We start from the raw sequence: 20,054 nt of genomic DNA on the forward strand, positions 1-20,054 counted from the left end.
TACGGTAAGGCCTATTTTATACTATTTACATATTGCATACAATTTATTCACATTTTCTAGTATTTTATATATATATTTCATATAGGCCTGCTAAATACAAAGGACTAAAACTGGTCTAATGAAAAAACCTGAAGTGACGCTAGATGTGGTTGGTGGGAGAAAACAAAGAGTATCTGATGACCAGAAATCAGAAATGAAACCAGACAACGTTTACTTTGCAATCTACAACAATTCTGTTTATCTTTTGTAGTGATGTTTTTCAAAAGTGGTGTTGAATTGTACAAAGTATCAGCTGAATTTGGATTTATGACCATTTGGTCTGGATAGGAACTTTCTCTCAGCCTCTGGTGGATATTGAGATCATCAAGAAGATAAAAAAACAGTGGCTGTCAGTCGGTTCCCTGGCAGGTGGAGGGTACAGATGAAACAAGCTTCACTTAACACGACTCAGTGGCTTTAGGGAGTAGGGTATAGGCCTGGAGGGCTGGCCTCAAGGGTTAACCTGGCAGCAGCTGAAACATTAGCCATAGCCACAGCTAACTATGCTAACATGAAACGCAAGCTCTATGCTAACATAAAACACAAGCTACATTTAGCTGCTGTATCGTTATGAACCACCTGCTAACAAAAACAATCAGTGTGCAATTTAAAGCAGAGCATGAATCCTTTGGCCCCCTGGATTGAAGAGTTTTGAACAAAGTTCACATTTTAAGGTCAGGTGGGGAGAAAGTATTATGGCTAGTTTTGGATCAAATGCAGGATATATTGCACGTTTTCATGGATATCAGGTGTCAGTGTAAATCTGTTTTGTGGATATGGTGTCAATGTAAATCTGGTTCTGAGATTTGGTCTTGGTGAGAATCTGGTTTTGAGATCTGATCTCAAATCTCTGGTTAGGGGAAGTTAGGTTGGAGAGCTGGAGTCAGTCTAACTGTGGTGTGGAGATCTGTTTTCGGTTTACATCTTTTGTATAATCTGGTGTAAGTAATAATCTGTAATGGAGACCTCTGTGTACATTTGGAAAACTTGAGTCTGACTAAATCTGGTTTGTAAACCAGGGGTTATTCTAGATCTGGTTTGTAAACCAGGTGTTTTTCTAGATCTAGATGGAGACCAGGTGTCAGCATGGATCTGGTTTGGAGACCAGGTGTGAGTCATGATCTGTTTAGGAGACCAGGTGTGAGCCTAGATCTGGTTTGGAGACCAGGTGTGAGTCTAGATCTGGTTATGAGACCAGGTGTTGGTCTATATCTGGTTTTGAAACCAGATGCTGGGTTCAATGGTGTACTGGTAGAGATCCTTAGACGGTCACTGTTGGTTGAAGACACCACTGGGAGTAGGCCCTGAGTTACCGTGCGAACAGGTCAAGGTTGGGCAGATGCAGCCATTCTCAGGTTATTTTACGGTACCTACGGTTACCGCCAACCTCCACCAACCTGCATACATTCATAAATCAGGAGGGAACAGTCTCCCATCTCTTGTTTCTCAATTCAATAAATTATCTTTAGAAGACGCTCTACCTCCTGGCTAGAAGTCACTTAACCTCCTGGTTTAGAATCTTAACCTCCTGTTACAAGACTCAGTCCTCATTTCCTGGTTTAAACTCTTCACCTCCTGGTCAGAAGACCCTTTGGCCAATGAGCTGCCAGGAAGCTCATTTTAAAGCTAATAGTGATTGCCATAGCAGCACTGTGTGTGTGTGTGTGTATATATATATATATATATATATATATATATATATATATATATAAAAAATTCTATCCTTCAATCTATCTCTCTTAGATATATATCTGTATCGATATCAGTATATCTATATAGATATATCTATACATCTATACACACAAATCCTTAAATTACATCATTTAATTTAAGCAAAACGAAGGAAGCGCTTGCCATGGTAGATGAAAGATAAGGGTCAAGTACTTTAGAGACGTCTAGGAATCAGGAACCTAATCCGCGCCCTAACACACCAGGATGCACAAGAACAGCTGCATCTACTGGTGGTGACCCCATGAACTTGGGCTCCTAGGACGCAGGAGGATGAACTGAGAGATGATGCTGGTTACCAAGGCAACAGAATCCCACATGAACATCCAGTGTCATGACAACGGGATGATGATTGTCCAATCAGATACAAAAACAATCCGTCAATGTGCAAAACAGGCCCATACTCAACTCCTGTGGTGTGTGAGAGTGTGTGTATTTGTGTGTATATGCGTGTAGAGGGGGGAGGGGGGTCCGGGGGGGAGAGTAGTGATTGGCTGACAGCGTCCTGTAGCAGCAGGGTGGTGGTAAGGTGACATCAGGAGAAGGAGGTGGGGTCTAGATTCACTACCTGTGTACAGGCATGTGTAGGCCGTTGAGGGGGTGTGTGAGGGGCGGGGCCAGCTCCAGCTGGGCCAGCAGGGAGAAATGGTCTGAGGGGATGTGGGGGTGGGGGCAGCCCAGAATGCTGTTTTCCTGGAGCCACTGGGGGTCCAGCGGGCCCAGCACACCCAGCGTGGTGAGGTGGGTCCTGGACGAGAAGATGTAGTCGATCACCCCCTGTGGAGACCAGGAGACAGTGGCGTCATGTTTAATTTGGGGCTAAGGATATTATTTAATTAGCCCAGAATCCAGTCATATATATATATATATATATATATATATATATATATATATGGTCTGTCTCACTTGTATTCATTTTACTCTTACTCTTACTACTTGAATGGAACTTTAGATGTCTGGGGATAAGCAGCACAGCAGTCAGGTAGCTATTTAAAGCTATAATAAACTGCGTATTTTGTGTATATTTGTGTATATTTCGGTAAAGCAAATGTGCATGTGCAATAAAGCATACAAAATGTTCCCTTTCCGTCTGGGCTAAGCCCCGGATATTTAAAAAACCTAGAAACACCCCTGCCAGGAGAACCACTCATTACCGTTTATCTTTCACACCTTTCTTTAACTCCAAACAGATCACCCCAACCGCTTCAGCTCCGCGAGAAATGCTTTTATTTTTTTGTTGTTTTTCTATCCACCGGTTAGTTACCCGTTAATGGGTGTCGAGCTATCGAAAGCAAAATTTACCAAAACTGACTTCCCAAGCCCCAACCTTCTAATCCTAAAGCAACTTCTAAGCCTAACCTATCCAAATCCAACCAAATACAACCAGCTAACTACCAACCTGCTTACCTTCTAACCCTAAACCTTTAACTCAGACACACCTTCTAAACCCTAACATCCAACCTGCTTATCTTCTAACCCTAATCTTTTAACCTGGACACACCTTCTAACCCTAACCTTGAAGTCGTAGGTGTAGTTGGTGAAGGGCATGGCGCTGCAGTCGTAGGCGCTCTTCAGCTGAAAGCTGTGGGTGATGCTCCGGTCTGCGGGGCTCCTCTTCCCGTTGGGCGTGCTCTTGGCGTTGCAGCTGAAGTTGGTGAGACAGTCGGTGTAGCGGAGCTCCTTGAAGTCCTTGTGGTTCTCGGCCACGCCCCCACTACTCAGGTATTCCACCACACCTGAAAACAACACAAAACCACCTCCCCTTAGACACCACTCCCACGACGATGGATTAAATGGACTGCAATACAGCGCCTTTTTAAACAGTGGCCACTCAAAGCACTTTACAATATTGCCAAAGATTCACCCATTCACAAACCAACAGCGGTTTCCACCAAGCAAGACGACAGCCAGCTCGTCAGAAGCAGTCAGGGCGAAGTGTCTTGCTCAGGGACACCTCAATTCTCAGCTAGAAGGAGCCGGGGATCGAACTAGCAACCTACCAGTCACCAACCAACCCAGTCTACCTCCTGAGCCACATGCCGCGTAGTATCTGCCATTCCATCCATCCATTCATTCATCTGTCTACAGGTTGGTCCTACAATATTCAACACATGCAACACATACAATACGTGGGAGTGTTGTGTTCTCCGTGTTCTCTTTTTTAACTGATAAATGATAAGGTGGTTCCAGCTCTGTCCTGAAGGGGGGGGGGGCTCCTCCTACCAGAGTCAGGCAGGGAGTTGAGGTCGGCACACAAGACGATGGGGATGGTTGCGGGGTCAGAGGTTAGGGAAGTGGCAGCCCTCTCAGCGATGCTCTTGAGCTCAGAGAGGAACATCATGGTCTGGATGAGCTTGACGTCAGAGAACTCCGGGTCCCAATGCATGTGGGCGTTAGCAACCAAGATCATCTGCCTCTCGGGTGGAGCCTTCATACCTGCACAGGAAACAACTATTCAGCACCAGAACTATCGGTCTACCTGTTCACCTCTCTACCCGTCTGGGGGACCCTTTGTACCTGCACAGGTAACAACACATTTGGTACTAACACTACCTGTTTCTCAAAGTTATAGTCTTTAATCCAACCTCACTATTTCATTGGCCCATGAAGGTCGCCCACAACGTACAATGCACCTTAAGGTGTGAGTATGTTTGTGGCCATTCTAGTGTCATTAACATAACTGCATGTGAGTGTTTCTTAATAACCAATAATAACATGGATAACTCAACATGCTCACCGCCTGAGAACATGTCCTTGTTGACCTCCAGGAGCACGGCGACCCCGATGTTGTCCTTGGTCATCACCCTGTTGAGCATGATCTCTGACCCCTCCGAGTTAGCCATGGCTACCTGGTTGAACTCTACAGTGTGTTTCTGCACCAGAGTGAACCTACACACAAAAACACACAGATGATAGTATTATTCATTGTTTTTTTTAGGATTTGGAGTAATTATTGTGTTTTAGTCGCTATGCTAGAACCCAAATGAGCAGTACGCTCACGTGCAGCATGCTATCTAGTAGCTTGCTAATGAGCCAAGTATTCTACATACTTCTGTGTCTTGAAGAAGATGGCGCAACCGTCGACGTGCTTGCGCTCGGGTTCGGACACCAGCTTGGCACGAGACTTTGGGCAGAAGTATCCGTCATATCCCTGCTCCTTCAGCGTGTCCAGGAACAGGGTGTAGTACTGCTCCGTCTCCACCTCCTGCACACCCAAACAGAAGCTTCTAGAACTATCGCGGGTGGAGAGGCTTCTACAACAGTTCAGGTGGAGAAGCTTCTACAACAGTTCAGGTGGAGAAGCTTCCGGAACATTTCAGGTGGAGAAGCTTCTGGAACAGTTCAGGTGGAGAAGCTTCTAAAACAGTTCAGGTGGAGAAGCTTCTGGAACAGTTCAGGTGGAGAAGCTTCTAAAACAGGTGGTTTAGGGTTTGTGGTGGTTAAAGTAAGGATGAAGGCTGGTTTGCGTAGGGGTGAGTGCTGGTTAACGGGAGGATGAAGGCTCACCTGCAGGCTGATGATGTCTGCGTGGCAGCTGGTGATCTCCTCCATGATGCCCTTCCTGCGGTAGCTCCAGCTCAGAGCCCAGGAGGGACAGTAGCCGTACAGCTGCCGCGTGGCATACTTCTCACACAGCACGTTGTAGCACATGACCGTGAACACCGCTGAGAGTGGTGGAGGCATGGAGTAGGGAGTGGGGAGAACAAGAGTGGAGGAGAGGTATACATTTTTAAAGGAAAAGGGAGTGTCTCTCGGGTGGAGCCTTCATACTTGCACCGGTAACAACTATTTACCACCAAAACTATTGGTCTACTTATTTACCACTCTACCTGTCGGGGGGAACCCTGCACAGGTTACAACACATTTACTACTAATACCCCCCCTTCCAAAGGTAACAGTCTTTAATCCAACCTCACTCACAACATACAGTGCACCTTAAGGCGTATGAGCGTGTTGATGTCCATTCTAGTGAAAATCTAATTATTCAACTTGATTTTCATAGTGGCTGTAGCAGCAGCACTTTAACGTTGGATGTCATACATAACCTTATATAATCCTGATGTTATATAGGGTGTTGAGTTACCTGTAGGGACGCTCTGGTCCCTCTCCTTCAGAGTGATCCAAGGCCTCTGGGGAAGCTGTTCAGGATGCACTGAAACCAAACAGACAGTGAGTTCAACCTCCCACAGATTAGTCAATCCATCCCCCTCCTAGCTCCTTCTCTAGTGCAACGTGATCTCAGGATGGTTCAGGGAGGGATTAGGGATATGAACTAGGGTTATAATGAAATAATATAATAATGAAACGGAAATCTTGGGAGATTGCCACTTTAAGATCTGTATCTGACAGGTAAATCTATGTATATCTCTACATCTCACCTTATTCAGATGTTCAAAACGTGAAATGACTTTCCCTTGCACTACTTTTATTTCCAAGTACAAGAGGAGGTAGTGGGGGTGTGGTCTATGGGCATGTGGGCGTGGTCTATGAGTCTAAGGGAGTCAAGAAGGGTTACCAGCTAGATTATCCAGCATGTAGTTGAGGAGCTTCCTGGTGCCGTCGGGTTCCTGGTACAAGTTGAGGATATCCTGGGACAACGGATTACCTAGACAACACATTCAGCTAAGTCATTAAATCTTGCACACATTCGGTAGTGCGGTATTCTATGACATATGTAAGCCGTCCCTCAGCTGCTAATGTTCAAATTACATTCTGAGACCTGCTGCCTAGTTCTGTCATTCTGGGGTCCATCTGCTCTCTACAAGCATACTTATAGCAGCAATTTATCTTCCATGTACGCAGCATAACATAGGTTGTGTATATACAAATACAACCATTCTACAGGTGTTAAGTAATGCCTCACCCTTTAGTCCCAGAGTCTGGAGCTGGAAGAGTCGTCCCAGTTCATAAGGCAGAACCCGTAACAGGTTGTTGTTGAGCAACAACTCCCTGAAACACAAAGACAACCACATTGTAAAAGCACAAAACCACATCTCTCTTATTATATCTCTTCTAGTCAAGCACTCTCTCTTATTAAAGAAGTCCATCTCTAGTACATAGCTCTATCTGTAGCACAGAGCTCTATCTAGCACAGAGCTCTATCTCTAGTACAGAGCTGTTCTCTAATGTAGAGCTCTATCTCTAGTAGAGCTCTAGCTCTAGTACAGAGCTCTATCTCATAAGAAAGCACTCTGGTCCACCTGAGAGAGACCATGTTTCCGAGCTCCGCCGGGAGGCTGCGCAGCTTGTTGGAGGAGAGGTTGAGGTAGGCGAGGTGAGGAAGATTGGAGATCTCCGGCGGGAGGCGGCTCAGGTTGTTGTCGTTGATGTGCAGCGCCGTCAGGTGGGTCAGCGACCACAGAGAACTGCTCAGACTCCGCACACGACCTGCAGCGAAGTGAACACAGCCAGACCTCCCATGTAGCAGGCTGAAATAATCTACCACCAAGAGGAGAATATTACACTAGTGTTTCATCATCATTAATCTGCTGCAGATCTCTATGTACTGAATAGGACTCAAGGGGGGCAACCAGCTCACAGTCAAGGCTGACCAGGAATTTCTAGGTTTTCAAGAGGGTTGTGGGTAATAGATCAGGGGTACATAAGGAGCACGTGTTTATTTGTAACAGATAAAGAGTTGACTGGTAATAGATAAATGGTAATACTGGTAATAGATAATGGTTGTTTCGGCAATTGATTAAGGGTTTACTTGAAGTAGATAAAGAGTATATTGGCTACATATTGGATATATTTTAAGTTAGGGAACCCTATTTCAGCTCAAACTCAATCACTGAGATTAAAAAAATGTTTTATCACCATGGTTACGAGCCATGACAACTTTGTCGTACTTTCTTTGTCACGTTGTTGTGAGTATTATAATGTTGTATATGAAATACGCCGCACACCGCTGAGTTATACTATAGGTGTCACATCAACCTCAACCTCTGCCCAGACAGAGCTCCACATATCAATATCACCTTCTTCCCAGACGGAGCTCCACAAATCAACACACACAAGTGACTTTTGGTCGTGATGTCAGCGAGTATGGTAAAATGCATTTTGAAGTCACGAAAACAATCCCACCGCTGATCAGAGTACGAACACGTTTGGCGGCGTATACATAGAATTTGACTCCTGGTTTTCTCTTGACGACGGTCTTATTTCAGTAAAAGTGATAAAAGGACACACATTACTATGTTGACAATCATATAAGACATATTCAAACATATACTTCATTAAAACAACACAAAGACGATTTTGGGTCCCCGTTTAAGAGCTACTGACCCGATATCTCGAGCTCGGCCCAGTAGCTCCTCTTCCCGCTGGAGGCGTCCTCAGCAGACATGATGGAGTAACAGCGGCGAGGGTCGGGGGGTTCATACTTGTCCTTGGGCATCCCTGGAGGTCTGAGGACCACAACCACAATTAAAATCAAAGTTGGGGCACACCCATTTATTACCAGGATATTATTATAGGTTATAGGAGTGTCAGCAAGATCTCCCACACAGCGTACAAAAAAGGGTCAAATAGATGCAACATTTAATAAACACAAACGGTAATCATTATTAAAATAGTAACCTATTTCAGGATTAAGAGTTAAATCCTACAAAATGAAACGGCACACCTAGTGTGCCGTGTGTGCAGACTGGTCGTGAACCACGAAGAAAACCATATGTCCCACAACACAACATACCCTTACTATTGGATGATTACTTATCCTTATGGTCAACAAACCACCCCAAATGTGGATATCAAATATGTTGATCTTCAGTGAGTTGAATCATTCATTACCAAAAACCTCTGCAGGGAATTATTCAGAGATCAAAACAAGCCTGGTAAGATAGGAGTTATTATTCCAGGTCTAGTCTACCGCTGGGTACCAAGTGAAGTCAAATATAATTATATATAGAAATGTATTTATACCCCAGCATTGAGAGCATTCTGAATTCCTTACATAGCACCACATTAAAACTGTTGCAATAGACTGCTTGGAGAGTTACATAACGTGTTTACACTATGGGGTCAGATAGCAGCTAGGCTCTGGTAAACACTACATTTGCTAATTTCATAACTTTACTCTCTGTTAAACTTTACATTAATTATCTACTTTAGACTACATTATTTTACATTAATCACTGTACTTACTTTACACTACATTTGTTACCTTACATCACATTCGTAACATTACAGAAGTGTAACAGTTAGTGTTTTATAATGAGTTTGGCTACACAGTACAGTACAATACCCACAACAAAACTTCATAACCTTAGACAGAACACTACACACAACAGACTACACCATTTGGGACAACACACTACACTAGACACAACACAACACAACACAAGACACGACACTAGACACAACACAAGACAACACTAGACACAACACTAACCTAGACACAACACTACACGAGACACAACACTACACGAGACACAACACTACACAGAACACTACAGTAGACACACTACAATGGTTTAGTTAATCCTACAGCCAGGGTGTGGGTTAGTAAATCATACAGCATGGTTTGGTTAGTCCTACTAGATGAGTCTGGGTTAGTTAGTCTTACAGCATTGATCTGGCTAAATAAGTCCAACACAATTAGATAGTGCTGATAGCATGGGTTTGGTTAAGTCCTACAGCTGGGATGGGGTTTAGTTATTGTTACAGCATGGGTATAGGCTAGTCAGTCCTAGGTTAAATAGCCAAACAGCAGGGATCTGGATTAGTAAATGTGACAGCATGGGTTAGTTGCCTCGATTAGTAGGACCTACATCATTGCTCTTGGTTAGTCAGGTCCTACAGTGTAAGTATGGGTTAGCTAGACCTACACCATGCGTCTAGTTGAGTCCTACAGCATGGGTTAATGAGTCATACAGTATGGTATGGTTAACGTTAATTATTCAGCATTGGTCTATGTTAGTTTACTTTCCGTATCGGAGAGGGGTCTAATGACACCAAGACAAGCCTGACAGTAGGAACGGAGCTCCGGTACCGCTCACCTGCATTCGGGGGCAGAGAAGACAGTTAAGAGTTACGGTCGGTAAGGAGGTGGACCCGTCCTGACCTGGTCCCGACTAGACCTCCAGACGGCGAGGTGGACCGTCCTGACCTGGTCCCGACTAGACCTGGTCCCGACTAGACCTCCTGACCTGGTCCCGACTAGACCTCCAAAAGGACCTGCGGATCTGAAGGAAGAACAACAAACGCGGCTTCCGCTCGCGTCCGTCTCCCCGTGCACGCGTCTACATACCTTATAGGTCCATGCTACCTACAGTTTAACGTTAAGCACTCTGAAGCAATATTTTCATTTGTTATTATGAATTTCTACTGAAGCGATGGTATTATTACGTTGTATCCACTTTTAGTGTTTTCTTATCAAGCATGGTTTATTCTAATTATTATTATTATTCCTAGGCCTAACGATGCATTAGGTCTCAAGGCAAAGTAAACATCTTATTTAGTTCTAGTAAAAGTAACTTTAATTCACTATGGTCGTTCTAGTTGTCTCAGGTGGCCTTTTTAAACTGAACCATGCCCTTTTTATGTTCAAGTGACTGATGATACAATCGTGCCCTTGCAATTCATCAATTTTTCTCTTTATGATACAATCCTTGTCTGTTTTATCATGTATTTTAATTTTTAGCAATAGTTATATGGTTATAAACATGGACTATAGTAGTCTCTATAGTAATTCCAAGCTGGTGGCGGAACTGTCGGTGTGATCTCTGTTTCCAAACTTTCCATCCGGAGTCGGACCAGGCTGTTCTTCAAACATGGCATCCTGCGTGAGGACTTTATTAAAAGGTCAGTGGAAATATTTTACATTATTTTAAATAACTGGGATGAAAAGTGTAATAATGTTACGTGTATATCCGCTGCATACAGTGAAACACAGCTCATGCTGGCTATGATAGTATTCGGCATATTCATTAGAACTGTAGGCCTATATGTTGCTTTCTATATTAGTTTATACCGCTTTTGGTTTATATACAATCTTATTTAATACTATCTGTGCTCAGCTATAACCACTTTGCAACCAGGACTATGCATTCTTTTGAGTTCATGACAATAAATGACATCCTTCTCTCGATTATTATCCGAGTGTACCACAGGTCTACCAATAATGTCATACGGTTAAAAAAACGACATTATTATAACGCATCAGCAATGCATCATAAACATTAACGATTCGTCAAAAGGCAAGGCAAGGCAACTTTGTTTGTATAGCACTTTTCATACACAAGGCAGACTCAAAGTGCTTTACATATAAACATTGTCATACAATAAAATAAAAAGAGTGCAATGTATTTAACATCAGATCAACAGACTCTGGTACCCGCGTCGGGACTCCAACTCAACCTAAGGAACTTGGTCCTTTCTCTGGACTGCAACCCGGATTCTAGGACTCTAACCCAGACAAAACTACCAATAATGTCAAACGGTTAAAAAAAACGGCATTATTATAACGCATCAGCAATGCATCATAAACATAAACGATTAGTCAAAAGGCAAGGCAAGGCAGCTTTGTTTGTGTAGCACTTTTCATACACAAGGCAGACTCAAAGTGCTTTACCTATAAACATTGTCATACGATAAAATAAAAAGAGTGCAATGTATTTAAGATCAGATCAACAGACTCTCTGGTACCCACGTCAGGACTCCAACCCGACCTAAAGGAACATGGTCCTTTTTCTGGGACTCCAACCCGACCTAAAGGAACTTGGTCCTTTCTCTGGGAGTCCAACCAAGAATCTGGGACTCCAAACCGGATTCTAGGATTCTAACCCAGACAGAACTCGGGTCTCAAACCCTTTTCCTTTCTCTCTGGTATCAGATCATGTATCTCTCTGGTAAAAATATAAAATAAAGGCAAAAGTGAAAATGGCATTTTAGTAATAAAATAGAAAATATAAGCAAAGTAAAAAAAGCAATCTATTTAAGATTTAGCTGAAAGCTAAAGCAAACATAAGTCTTCAATCTTGTTTTAAAAGTGGTCAGAGTTGGGGCAAGTCTTAAAACCTCAGGGAGTTTATTCCAGCTATTTATTGCATAGTGACTAAATCCTGCTTTCCCATGTTTCGTGTTTACTCTGGGGTTCATTAACAGATTGGTCTCAGAAGATCTTAGTGGTCTAGAAGGCTTATGTAGTGGAAGCATATCAGTAAAATATTTTGTTCCTAAACTATGTAAGGATTTATAGGTTAGCAACCAGATTTTATAAAATCAATTCTAACCTACAGGAAGCCAATGTAATGATTTAAGAATTGGTGTAATGTGTTCAAATTGTTTGTTCTTTGTTAGAACTCTAGCAGCAGCATTCTGAACAAGCTGAAGTTTCCCAAAATACAAAGCATTTTATACAACTCCTGAGCAGGCAATCATAAGTCTAAACCAATACCCATTTCAAGTATAGTTGTCTGTAAACAAAGTAGGTTAGCAACTTCTAGTAAGTATCCATTTAGTGAAATAATATTTAAATTTAATTTCCAAACAAAAGTGGGAAAAAAGCAACAGAAAGTATTCTCTAAACTCAGCGAAAACGATGAGAAGTTATTTGCTTCTTCCCCAAGGTGCCACATGTAACTTGTGTGATTCTGTTTTCTTTCTGGTCAGGAGGTTACCTGTTGACCTCCAGGACCCCGAGGGTCTGTCACCTTCCCGCCCGGTCCTACGCCGCCCCCGCCAGGTGGGTTTCAAACTCAAACTTAACCATTCAATCCTTGCTGGTTAAGTTGGTTTCAAACTAAATTTCTATCCATTTAACGATCTGACTTCTATATTCTCTGCTAAACAAAGTAAACATTAACTCAATAGTAAACAGTAATGATGGAAAGTAATGAATATTAAATAATAATAGCAGATGTTTGAAAAACAGATAGTTACGGTCAATGGCATAACTGAGATTTGTTGTCAACCTGATTGAAACCTCTGCTGTGTTCTAGAGCCCAGAAGAAGAAGGAGGTGAAGAAAGAGGTGGAGAAGGAGGTGAAGAAGGAGAAGCGGGTCATCGACGACAGTGGGCGGCATAAGCCTTACGGTCTGACGGCATGGGCGCCCGTGGACGACGTCTATGTGGCGCGGTTCTACCCCCGGCCCGTGCTCGCCCCTGCCGTCGCGCTCCTCAGGCTCAAGCTGTACCAGGAGCTGGACGCCACCGCCCCCGACCAGCCCGTCTACATAGACCTCAAGCTGGACATGAAGCTGGAGAAGAAGGTGACACAATGGGTCTGGTACCTCCAAGACCACACACTAGGATCCTAGAATAATCATTATATTTAGCACATTTAGCAGATGCTTTTATATAAAGCGACTTACAATAAGTACATTTGTCAGAAGAAACAGAAACTATCTATCGCTGTCGGTACAGTAGGGATGTTAATAGAACCAAGTGCAAAGCACTAACAAACGCTAGGTTAACCCATTCCCTGTATACAGAGAAGATAACTGCAATAAGATGCCTCACAACTATGTGCTTTTAATTTATTATTTTGAGTGCCAGGATGTACTACATACAATAAGTGCATACATTAAGTGCCATAATCTACTCCCAAAGTCCCTACTGACTAGATTCCTGTGTTTGCTCCGAGCAGTCGAAAGTCATCTCTTGTCTTTATAGATCTCAGTGGCATTTGGATTTATTTATTTGTTCTCTTGCAGAAAACGGTCGATGCTTTTGTGAGTACGGTCCAGTTTCCTCACTCCTTCAGCACAGGACTCAACACGGTGGCTGTCTTCACTGAGGTAGGCTCAGAGGATTCCTGTATTGTAGACCTTTATACTATATTATATGTATGTGTTGTAAAACGTTGTGGGGCCTGTGTTTGTCCTTTAGAACCCGGAGCAGGCTCAGGTCGCCCGGGAACAAGGAGCCCAGTTTGTTGGAGGACCTGAACTGGTGGAGCAGGTGTGTGTGTGTGTGTCTGTGTGTGTGTGTGTGTGTGTGTGTGTGTGTGTGTGTGTGTGTGTGTGTGTGTGTGTGTGTGTGTGTGTGTGTGTGTGTGTGTGTGTGTGTGTGTGTGTGTGTGCGGTATGATTGAGTTAGACAGACTGCGTGTGTGTAGTATGAGTGAGTTAGACGGCGTGTGTGTAGTACTAGTGCATTAGTAATATAATATATACTGATCGGGTTGTTGTGCAGATCCTGGAGGACGAGGTGTCGGCAGACTTCTACATCTCGGTTCCTGAGATGCTTCCTAAGATCGTCCCGCTGAAGAACAAACTGCGCAAGAAGTTCCCCAAGAGCAAGAGAGGTGACTCCTCGTTATGAGAGATGGTGTTTGCGGTAATGTGTGTATTTGATTGTGTGATAATATATGTACATACTTGGTCAGTGTGCGTGTGTTAAGCTTGTCACAGTAATTATTTTGACCCCACTGTTACTTATTTTAAACTATATTATACTGGTATTACCCATATTCACCACTATGGGAATAAGACCAAGCCGAGGGCTCCAGAGTGCGACCAAAATATTTAAGGGTGCGACTTATCATCTTTCTAGGTCGCACTGGTGCAACCGACGCTGCCCAGGTGAAAGTTTGTACATGATTCTTTGAGTGATATATGCATTTCTGAGAGTACCCCGCCTACAGTTACCAAACGAGCGAGTCAGTTTCGGCGCCCCCTCCTACGTAGGAAGGGGGCACAGTTGAATATTACCTCCCACTTCCCCACTCCCCTCCAATCAAAGCATAGCTAAGATTTTGTGGACCAGCAGACGAGCAGCTCCAGCGGAGGGAACACGGCGGCAGCTCAGCTCCGGGAGTACAATCCCTTTCTCCACCGGAGCTGCAGGACTGCCGCCAAGTTCCCTCCGCTGGAGCTGCTCGTCTGCTGTACCACAAAATCTTTTAGAGTTTACTGCCGTTCCAGGGCATTTTCACGAGTAGAAGGTTGTGAAAACACGGGTTACGGGTTACGGGTTGCCTGGAACGCACCATTATTCTTGTTAAAAATCATTCACATTATATGAAAGTTATGGCGAGCGATAAAAGGGTCACCTTATGGCGTTAAAGGCGACACAATGAAAAATGTGGGTGAACCTACATTTTGTGCTGGTGCACCTAAAAAACCTGGTGCACCATTGCAACCAATGCAAAAGGTTAGTCTGGAGCCCTGGGGGGCCAAAGGTCATATAAAGGCTAAATAACAAGTATCCATGGGAAGAATAAAAAAGTATGAAATATCAATAGGGCTGTTAACCATGCAAGGAGACAGCCATGCAAGTAGACAGCCATGCAAGGTGACAGCCAGCTCGTCGGGAGCAGTCAGTTAGGTGCCTTGCTCAGGGACACATTGACACTCCATAGGAGGAGCCGGTGATCGAACTAGAAACCTTCCGGTTACCAGCCAACCCACTCAGAACTAGAAACCTTCCGGTTACCAGCCAACCCACGTAGCTCAGAATTCTCCTGAGCTACGTGCCGCCAGTACTGATACCAATAGTCTAGTGGGACTGGGAATGTTCAGTTAAGATGATAACAGGATGATAATATAATTTGTGTGTTTGTGTGTGTGTGTGTGTTTGCAGGGTCAGTGGGTGTGAACATTCCCAAGATGATGGCCATGTTCAAGACGGGCTTCGAGTACCAGGTGGAGAAGGACTGCTACGTCAGGACACAGATTGCTACGGTAACCATCCATCCCTCCTAATAGGGTCTATCGTCCTTAAGTCAGCATACTTAACGTGGAATTAAAGAACACATGATTACATTGATCCTTTACAAACGTTTTTGTAACTTGCTAATATCTCTGCAGCTGACGGCAATTTTGACATTTTGTGTGATTAGTCACAAGAGGAGGGCGGTTGTCATTAGTTTGATCAGATTTCTCATCTCCATGGAAACCCCACAGGTATTAAGTAATGAAACATTCAGCGTCCACCCGGACGTCACAGCCTGCTGAAATAAATTAACTTTTTACTGTCAGGTGGTTTCTCCACCCTGGAGGTTTGTCCATGTGACCGATTTGTGCACCTGATTTCTCCAGGTCATAACATTACAAACGTTGCTCCACACACATGCAAAGTCTGAACGATCGAACAACAAGAAGCTTCCTGTTGTTCTCAGACCAACCAATAGAAAGCCCCTGTTGTCAGACAAAACAACAGAAAGGTTATGTTGTTTTAAGACCAACTAATAGAAGGCTCCTGTTGTTTTAAGACCAACCAATATAAAGTTCCTGTTCTCAGACCAACCCATAGGCAGGAGCTCCCCCTCCTGTACACATTTACATGTTATTGTGAATGGGTGAAAATGAAACTGATTAAAATCAGCTGTGACTTGGTTATTTATTGTGTGTGTGTGTGCGTGTGTGTGTGCGTGTGCGCGCATAGCTGGACATGCCTACAGAACACATCCTGGCCAACGTGAAGTCCATCCTAACAGACGTGTGTTCCCACCGCCCTGCAGAATATGGTAAGGTTGAGAAACTCTGACACACATTATCTTAATGTGCACTAAACCTCGTTTTGTGTAAAGTAAATACTAGTTAAATCCTACTAATACTTCCTATTAATACTTTTTAGTATTTATTATTGTATTTATTGTTTAAGTATTTAAAGGGAAACTTCACCCATTTCCATTAAGCTTTGCATCGTTAGAAACCCACTCATATTTTTGAATGGTCGAGCATCATTCCCTTATTTTCTGGAGAGACTGGGGAGATCCGTATCGATCTCCAACACTTCCTGTTTAAGATGACGCAATATGACGATTTTTGCGTAGAAGTAAATAGGAAGTGTAAGAGGGGAGGATTCTCGTAAGACTACAACCACTAGTCCCACCCCTCTATAGGGGGTGGGACCCACTGATGCTACAGACCTATTAGAGCAGTGCTAGTGGGTGGGACTTCACCAGCAGAAACTAACATCCACAGCGTATGAAGCTAAGCTAACAGAGGCTGTTGATAAAACTGAAGTACAATGGCGGAGGGTACTGGATCTGACATAGAAGATGGCACCATGCAAAAGTTCACTATTTCGAAAGAAATACAAACGAGGACTACCGTATTTTCCGCACTATAAGGCGCACCGGATTATAAGGCGCACCTTCAATGAATGGCCTATTTTAGAACTGTTTTCATATATAGGGCGCACCGGATTATAAAGCGCATAGAATAGAAGATACTGCAGTCAAACGTTTGACTGGGGTTGCGTTATGCATCGACTAGATGGAGCTGTGCTAAAGGGAATTTCAACAAAACAGTCAGATAAAGTCAAACTTTATTAAGCGTTCTGACAACTCCGTTCACTCCCACCCTCTGAGTTGGTTTCAAATCTATCCGGACCTATGCGGTTTCGTGTTAGGATTCGTGTGGACGTCTGAAACGCTTGATGGCAGTGGCCACCCACCAGCTGGGGGACGTCAGAGTTGCGTTGAATTTTTTATTTATTCTTTTATTTGTATTCTTTTTGTAGCTTTAAATAAAGCCCCTTGATAAATGTAATTACTAACTGTACATTAAAAAGTATTTCTGCTCAATTTAAAAGGTTGAATCTCCTCGTGACTGAATGTTTGTATACAGCGCGCAGGCTTGATGCGCTCCACTTTTTTCTGTGGAGAACCAGCGCCTTGAATATTTACTACAGCGTTTCTACAGCTCGATGCGGTTTCGAAATGACTCTACGGAGTGCGCCTTACAGTTTTTACGAGGTGCGACTTATAGTGTGGAAAATACGGTAATTCACTGAGTTCACCAACTAATACTCATTTCACACAAATGTTGTGTGAAATGATTTTCAAGCAGTCTTACGGTATCAGCTTGGTAGATGGAACAGCGAGTTGTCCGATAGGCGGAGATCTAGATCAGCGGGAGTGGCCAGCGAAGCTGTGCATCGTGGTGCATAGTGGGAGTTGTTGTCTTCAATCCACAAGCGCCAAAAAATCCCTTTTCTCGGTCAAGACGGCACCAAATTAGAATTTTATTTTATTATTCGACTACATATAGGACCCAATTTCAATACATATCCATGCCTCCACCGGTGAAATGCTCCTTTAAGTAGTTTAGCTATATGAGGGATTGTGTGTTTGTTATGTCTGTCCATACGCTGTTGTGACACTGTAATTTCCTGTAAAGGATCTATCTATCTATCTATCTAATCCGCCACCGTGTCAATCCATCAACACTTCCACACCGTAGGCGGAGCTGAGCCATGTGTTTTTGGTTCTGGGGTCTATTTATTCTGCCTCAGCCTAATGTTTGTCTAGTAGTCTTGATCTGTGGTTCCCAACCTTTTACTTAAGGTGTACCACAGAATTGTTATCAAGATCTGTCACAGACAACCTTGTATGCAATCAACAAACATGCAGTGGCTCAGCAAATAGTGCCAGCGCGTGCCTTATGAACGATTATTGCTGCAGGCAGCACATTGCTAGGGTGAAACAAGGGAAAGATAAGTCAGCAACGCTGATATTGCCCCATTGTGTTTATTTAGTAAACACAAACTAATGAAAATAACAATGAAGGTTATTACAATGGAAAAGATGGAGGAGGAACCCGATTCAATAATAACCAAGCCATAATGCTATATTTACTGAGCAATATTTATAATATACTTTATTTTAAATGATCCATGTTACTTTTTCTATTATTGTAAATTGGACCAATTCAATATGTAAGGGATAATGTATAGAACGCCGGTCACTATCGAGAAAATAAGCCCCGACAGGGCGAACAGGACACCGACGCGCAGCGGAGGTGTCTTGCTTCGCCATGAAGGGGTTTATTTTTCGATAATGACCGGCGAAGTTCTATACATTATCCCGCTTATTACACTGCTACTTCCCTAAACGAAACAATTTATTTACAATGTATTTGTTACCAGCATTCATAGTGTTGATCAGCAGAGAAATAGTCCGCCCAAGACGTTGACGTCGTCGCTTAGCAACCGACAGCGCTTGGGTTGATGCATATCACGCTTATTACATTGACAAGTTACCGGACTACGTGCAGAGTGATACCAAAGGCAAAAAGTCATTTTGTTTACCTTGACAGCGGTCATTATTCATCCGTTGCCAATGAATTATCAAAAAATAATTGACCGCCGGAAGTTGTGAAGTGCCAATGCAAGTGAACGGAACGTTGAAAAGACCCGTGTAATAAACCACTATATCCCATATACTACTTGCAGTACCCTCACCTATCACAGGTTGAGAAACATTGGTCTAGGAGGGTGATTAGTCCACTTGGGTTTAAAACAGTTCTGGTGTGCAGACAAGCGCAAAATATGTCCCCTTTAGATCATCAGACAGATCCAGCTGCACAGTGGGATGGAAATATAACTATTAATGTAGTTTTCTCTCCACTCCACTCTACCCTTTCCCCTTTTCTCCTCCTGTCTCTGTTCTCTTCCTCTCTCCTTCTCTATACCCCCTTCTCCTCTCCGGTCCTCACTCTCCAGGTCCCTTCATTGAGAGGTCCATCCTAGCGAGTCATACCAGTGAAGCTCTGCGCTTCAGCAGCCAGGAAATCCTTCAACCTCCTCCAGCAGACAAGAGCTGAGACCTCCCACTGCTTGTTTCATGTGTAAATAATGTTGATACTTTGTTCAATAAAGACTTGTTCTAAACATACCAGTTTGTTCAGTTGTTATTTTTCCAGAGATGGTTTCTTAAAAGGGGCATGAACATAAAATAGTGTTTAAACGGGGTAAAATGCCTAGTATGATCTTAAAGCATAGCAATCTGTGTTTTAATAATATAGGCCACCCTGTCACTGTTAGTGAAATAAGTTGGTCATTTAGAGAGAAGTTGTCATGTTCCAAACAGTTTGCTTATTTGAGGTACTCTCAGGGGTGCTGTCGTGTTCTTTCTGAAAAGGTAATCGAATCAGGATCGCTTTTAACTGACTTTATTTAGTAAAGGTTTGGTCTAATCTCTATGAAGCAAAAGGCAGGGAAATGTATATGCACGGTGGAGATACCCTTAGCAGGGCATCCGAGATACCCTGCCTGGTGCGTCCACCTCTAGAGGGTCTCTAATAGCCTAGCTGCCTCTAAAGCAGGGGTGCCTAAATTCTTCCCAGTGGAGGGCCAAAATCGAATTGGGGGGAGGCTCGTGGGCCAAATTTAAAATTGTCAGTGTATTCAGTTAAATATGGGTATAAATAGAATGCGTGTGCAAAATCAACACTATCATCATCACTATCGAATGTCATTTTGAAAAATGAATGACACTGTTTATTGTGCTTCACATGAATGTTCACATGAATGTTCAAAAGATTGATAAATCTATGTTCTATTAATTACAAAAATAATTTAAGCACTGAAATATTTGAAGACAGACATGGAA

General features: G+C 43.3%; 2 protein-coding genes across 5 annotated transcripts; one reads left to right on the plus strand and one right to left on the minus strand.

Annotated features, from left to right (window-relative positions):
• Positions 1-209: 209 nt before the first annotated feature.
• On the minus strand, positions 210-9,975 carry cnot6l (CCR4-NOT transcription complex, subunit 6-like). 4 transcript variants are annotated; one of them, XM_060065774.1, is made up of 13 exons: positions 9,878-9,969; positions 9,768-9,832; positions 8,053-8,174; positions 6,969-7,155; positions 6,632-6,717; positions 6,284-6,373; positions 5,852-5,920; positions 5,275-5,432; positions 4,818-4,972; positions 4,505-4,656; positions 3,991-4,203; positions 3,283-3,503; positions 210-2,544 (listed from the first exon to the last, which is right to left on the minus strand). In XM_060065774.1, exons 3-13 carry the CDS (start codon positions 8,162-8,164, stop codon positions 2,332-2,334), a joined length of 1,656 nt encoding a protein of 551 aa, XP_059921757.1. In that variant the 5' UTR covers positions 8,165-8,174; positions 9,768-9,832; positions 9,878-9,969; the 3' UTR covers positions 210-2,331. The 4 variants fall into 4 exon arrangements, with proteins under 4 accessions (XP_059921757.1, XP_059921758.1, XP_059921756.1 ...); XM_060065775.1 differs by having other exon boundaries at positions 9,768-9,848; positions 9,918-9,964; XM_060065773.1 differs by having other exon boundaries at positions 9,768-9,975.
• Positions 9,976-10,415: 440 nt separating this feature from the next.
• mrpl1 (mitochondrial ribosomal protein L1) lies at positions 10,416-19,337 on the plus strand. The gene is made up of 9 exons (XM_060065788.1): positions 10,416-10,572; positions 12,382-12,454; positions 12,711-12,981; positions 13,426-13,509; positions 13,601-13,672; positions 13,907-14,018; positions 15,296-15,396; positions 16,100-16,181; positions 19,166-19,337. Exons 1-9 carry the CDS (start codon positions 10,542-10,544, stop codon positions 19,264-19,266), a joined length of 927 nt encoding a protein of 308 aa, XP_059921771.1. The 5' UTR covers positions 10,416-10,541; the 3' UTR covers positions 19,267-19,337.
• Positions 19,338-20,054: the final 717 nt, after the last annotated feature.

The sequence above is a fragment of the Gadus macrocephalus genome, chromosome 11 (genome assembly GCF_031168955.1).
Source record: "Gadus macrocephalus chromosome 11, ASM3116895v1".
Taxonomy (NCBI): Eukaryota; Metazoa; Chordata; class Actinopteri; order Gadiformes; family Gadidae; genus Gadus; species Gadus macrocephalus.

Bases quoted from the DNA above. Each gene is read 5' to 3' on its own strand.
- cnot6l (XM_060065773.1), bottom strand. From the start codon at position 8,164: ATGCCCAAGGACAAGTATGAACCCCCCGACCCTCGCCGCTGTTACTCC. The intron at 5,921-6,283 runs GTAACCCTTCTT...GTTTGGTTTCAG, and splicing joins CATGCTGGATAATCTAGCTG to TGCATCCTGAACAGCTTCCC. The intron at 2,545-3,282 runs GTTAGGGTTAGA...TGGTCTCCACAG, and splicing joins ACTACACCTACGACTTCAAG to GGGGTGATCGACTACATCTT.
- mrpl1 (XM_060065788.1), top strand. From the start codon at position 10,542: ATGGCATCCTGCGTGAGGACTTTATTAAAAG. The intron at 12,455-12,710 runs GTGGGTTTCAAA...GCTGTGTTCTAG, and splicing joins TCCTACGCCGCCCCCGCCAG to AGCCCAGAAGAAGAAGGAGG. The intron at 14,019-15,295 runs GTGACTCCTCGT...GTGTGTTTGCAG, and splicing joins GTTCCCCAAGAGCAAGAGAG to GGTCAGTGGGTGTGAACATT.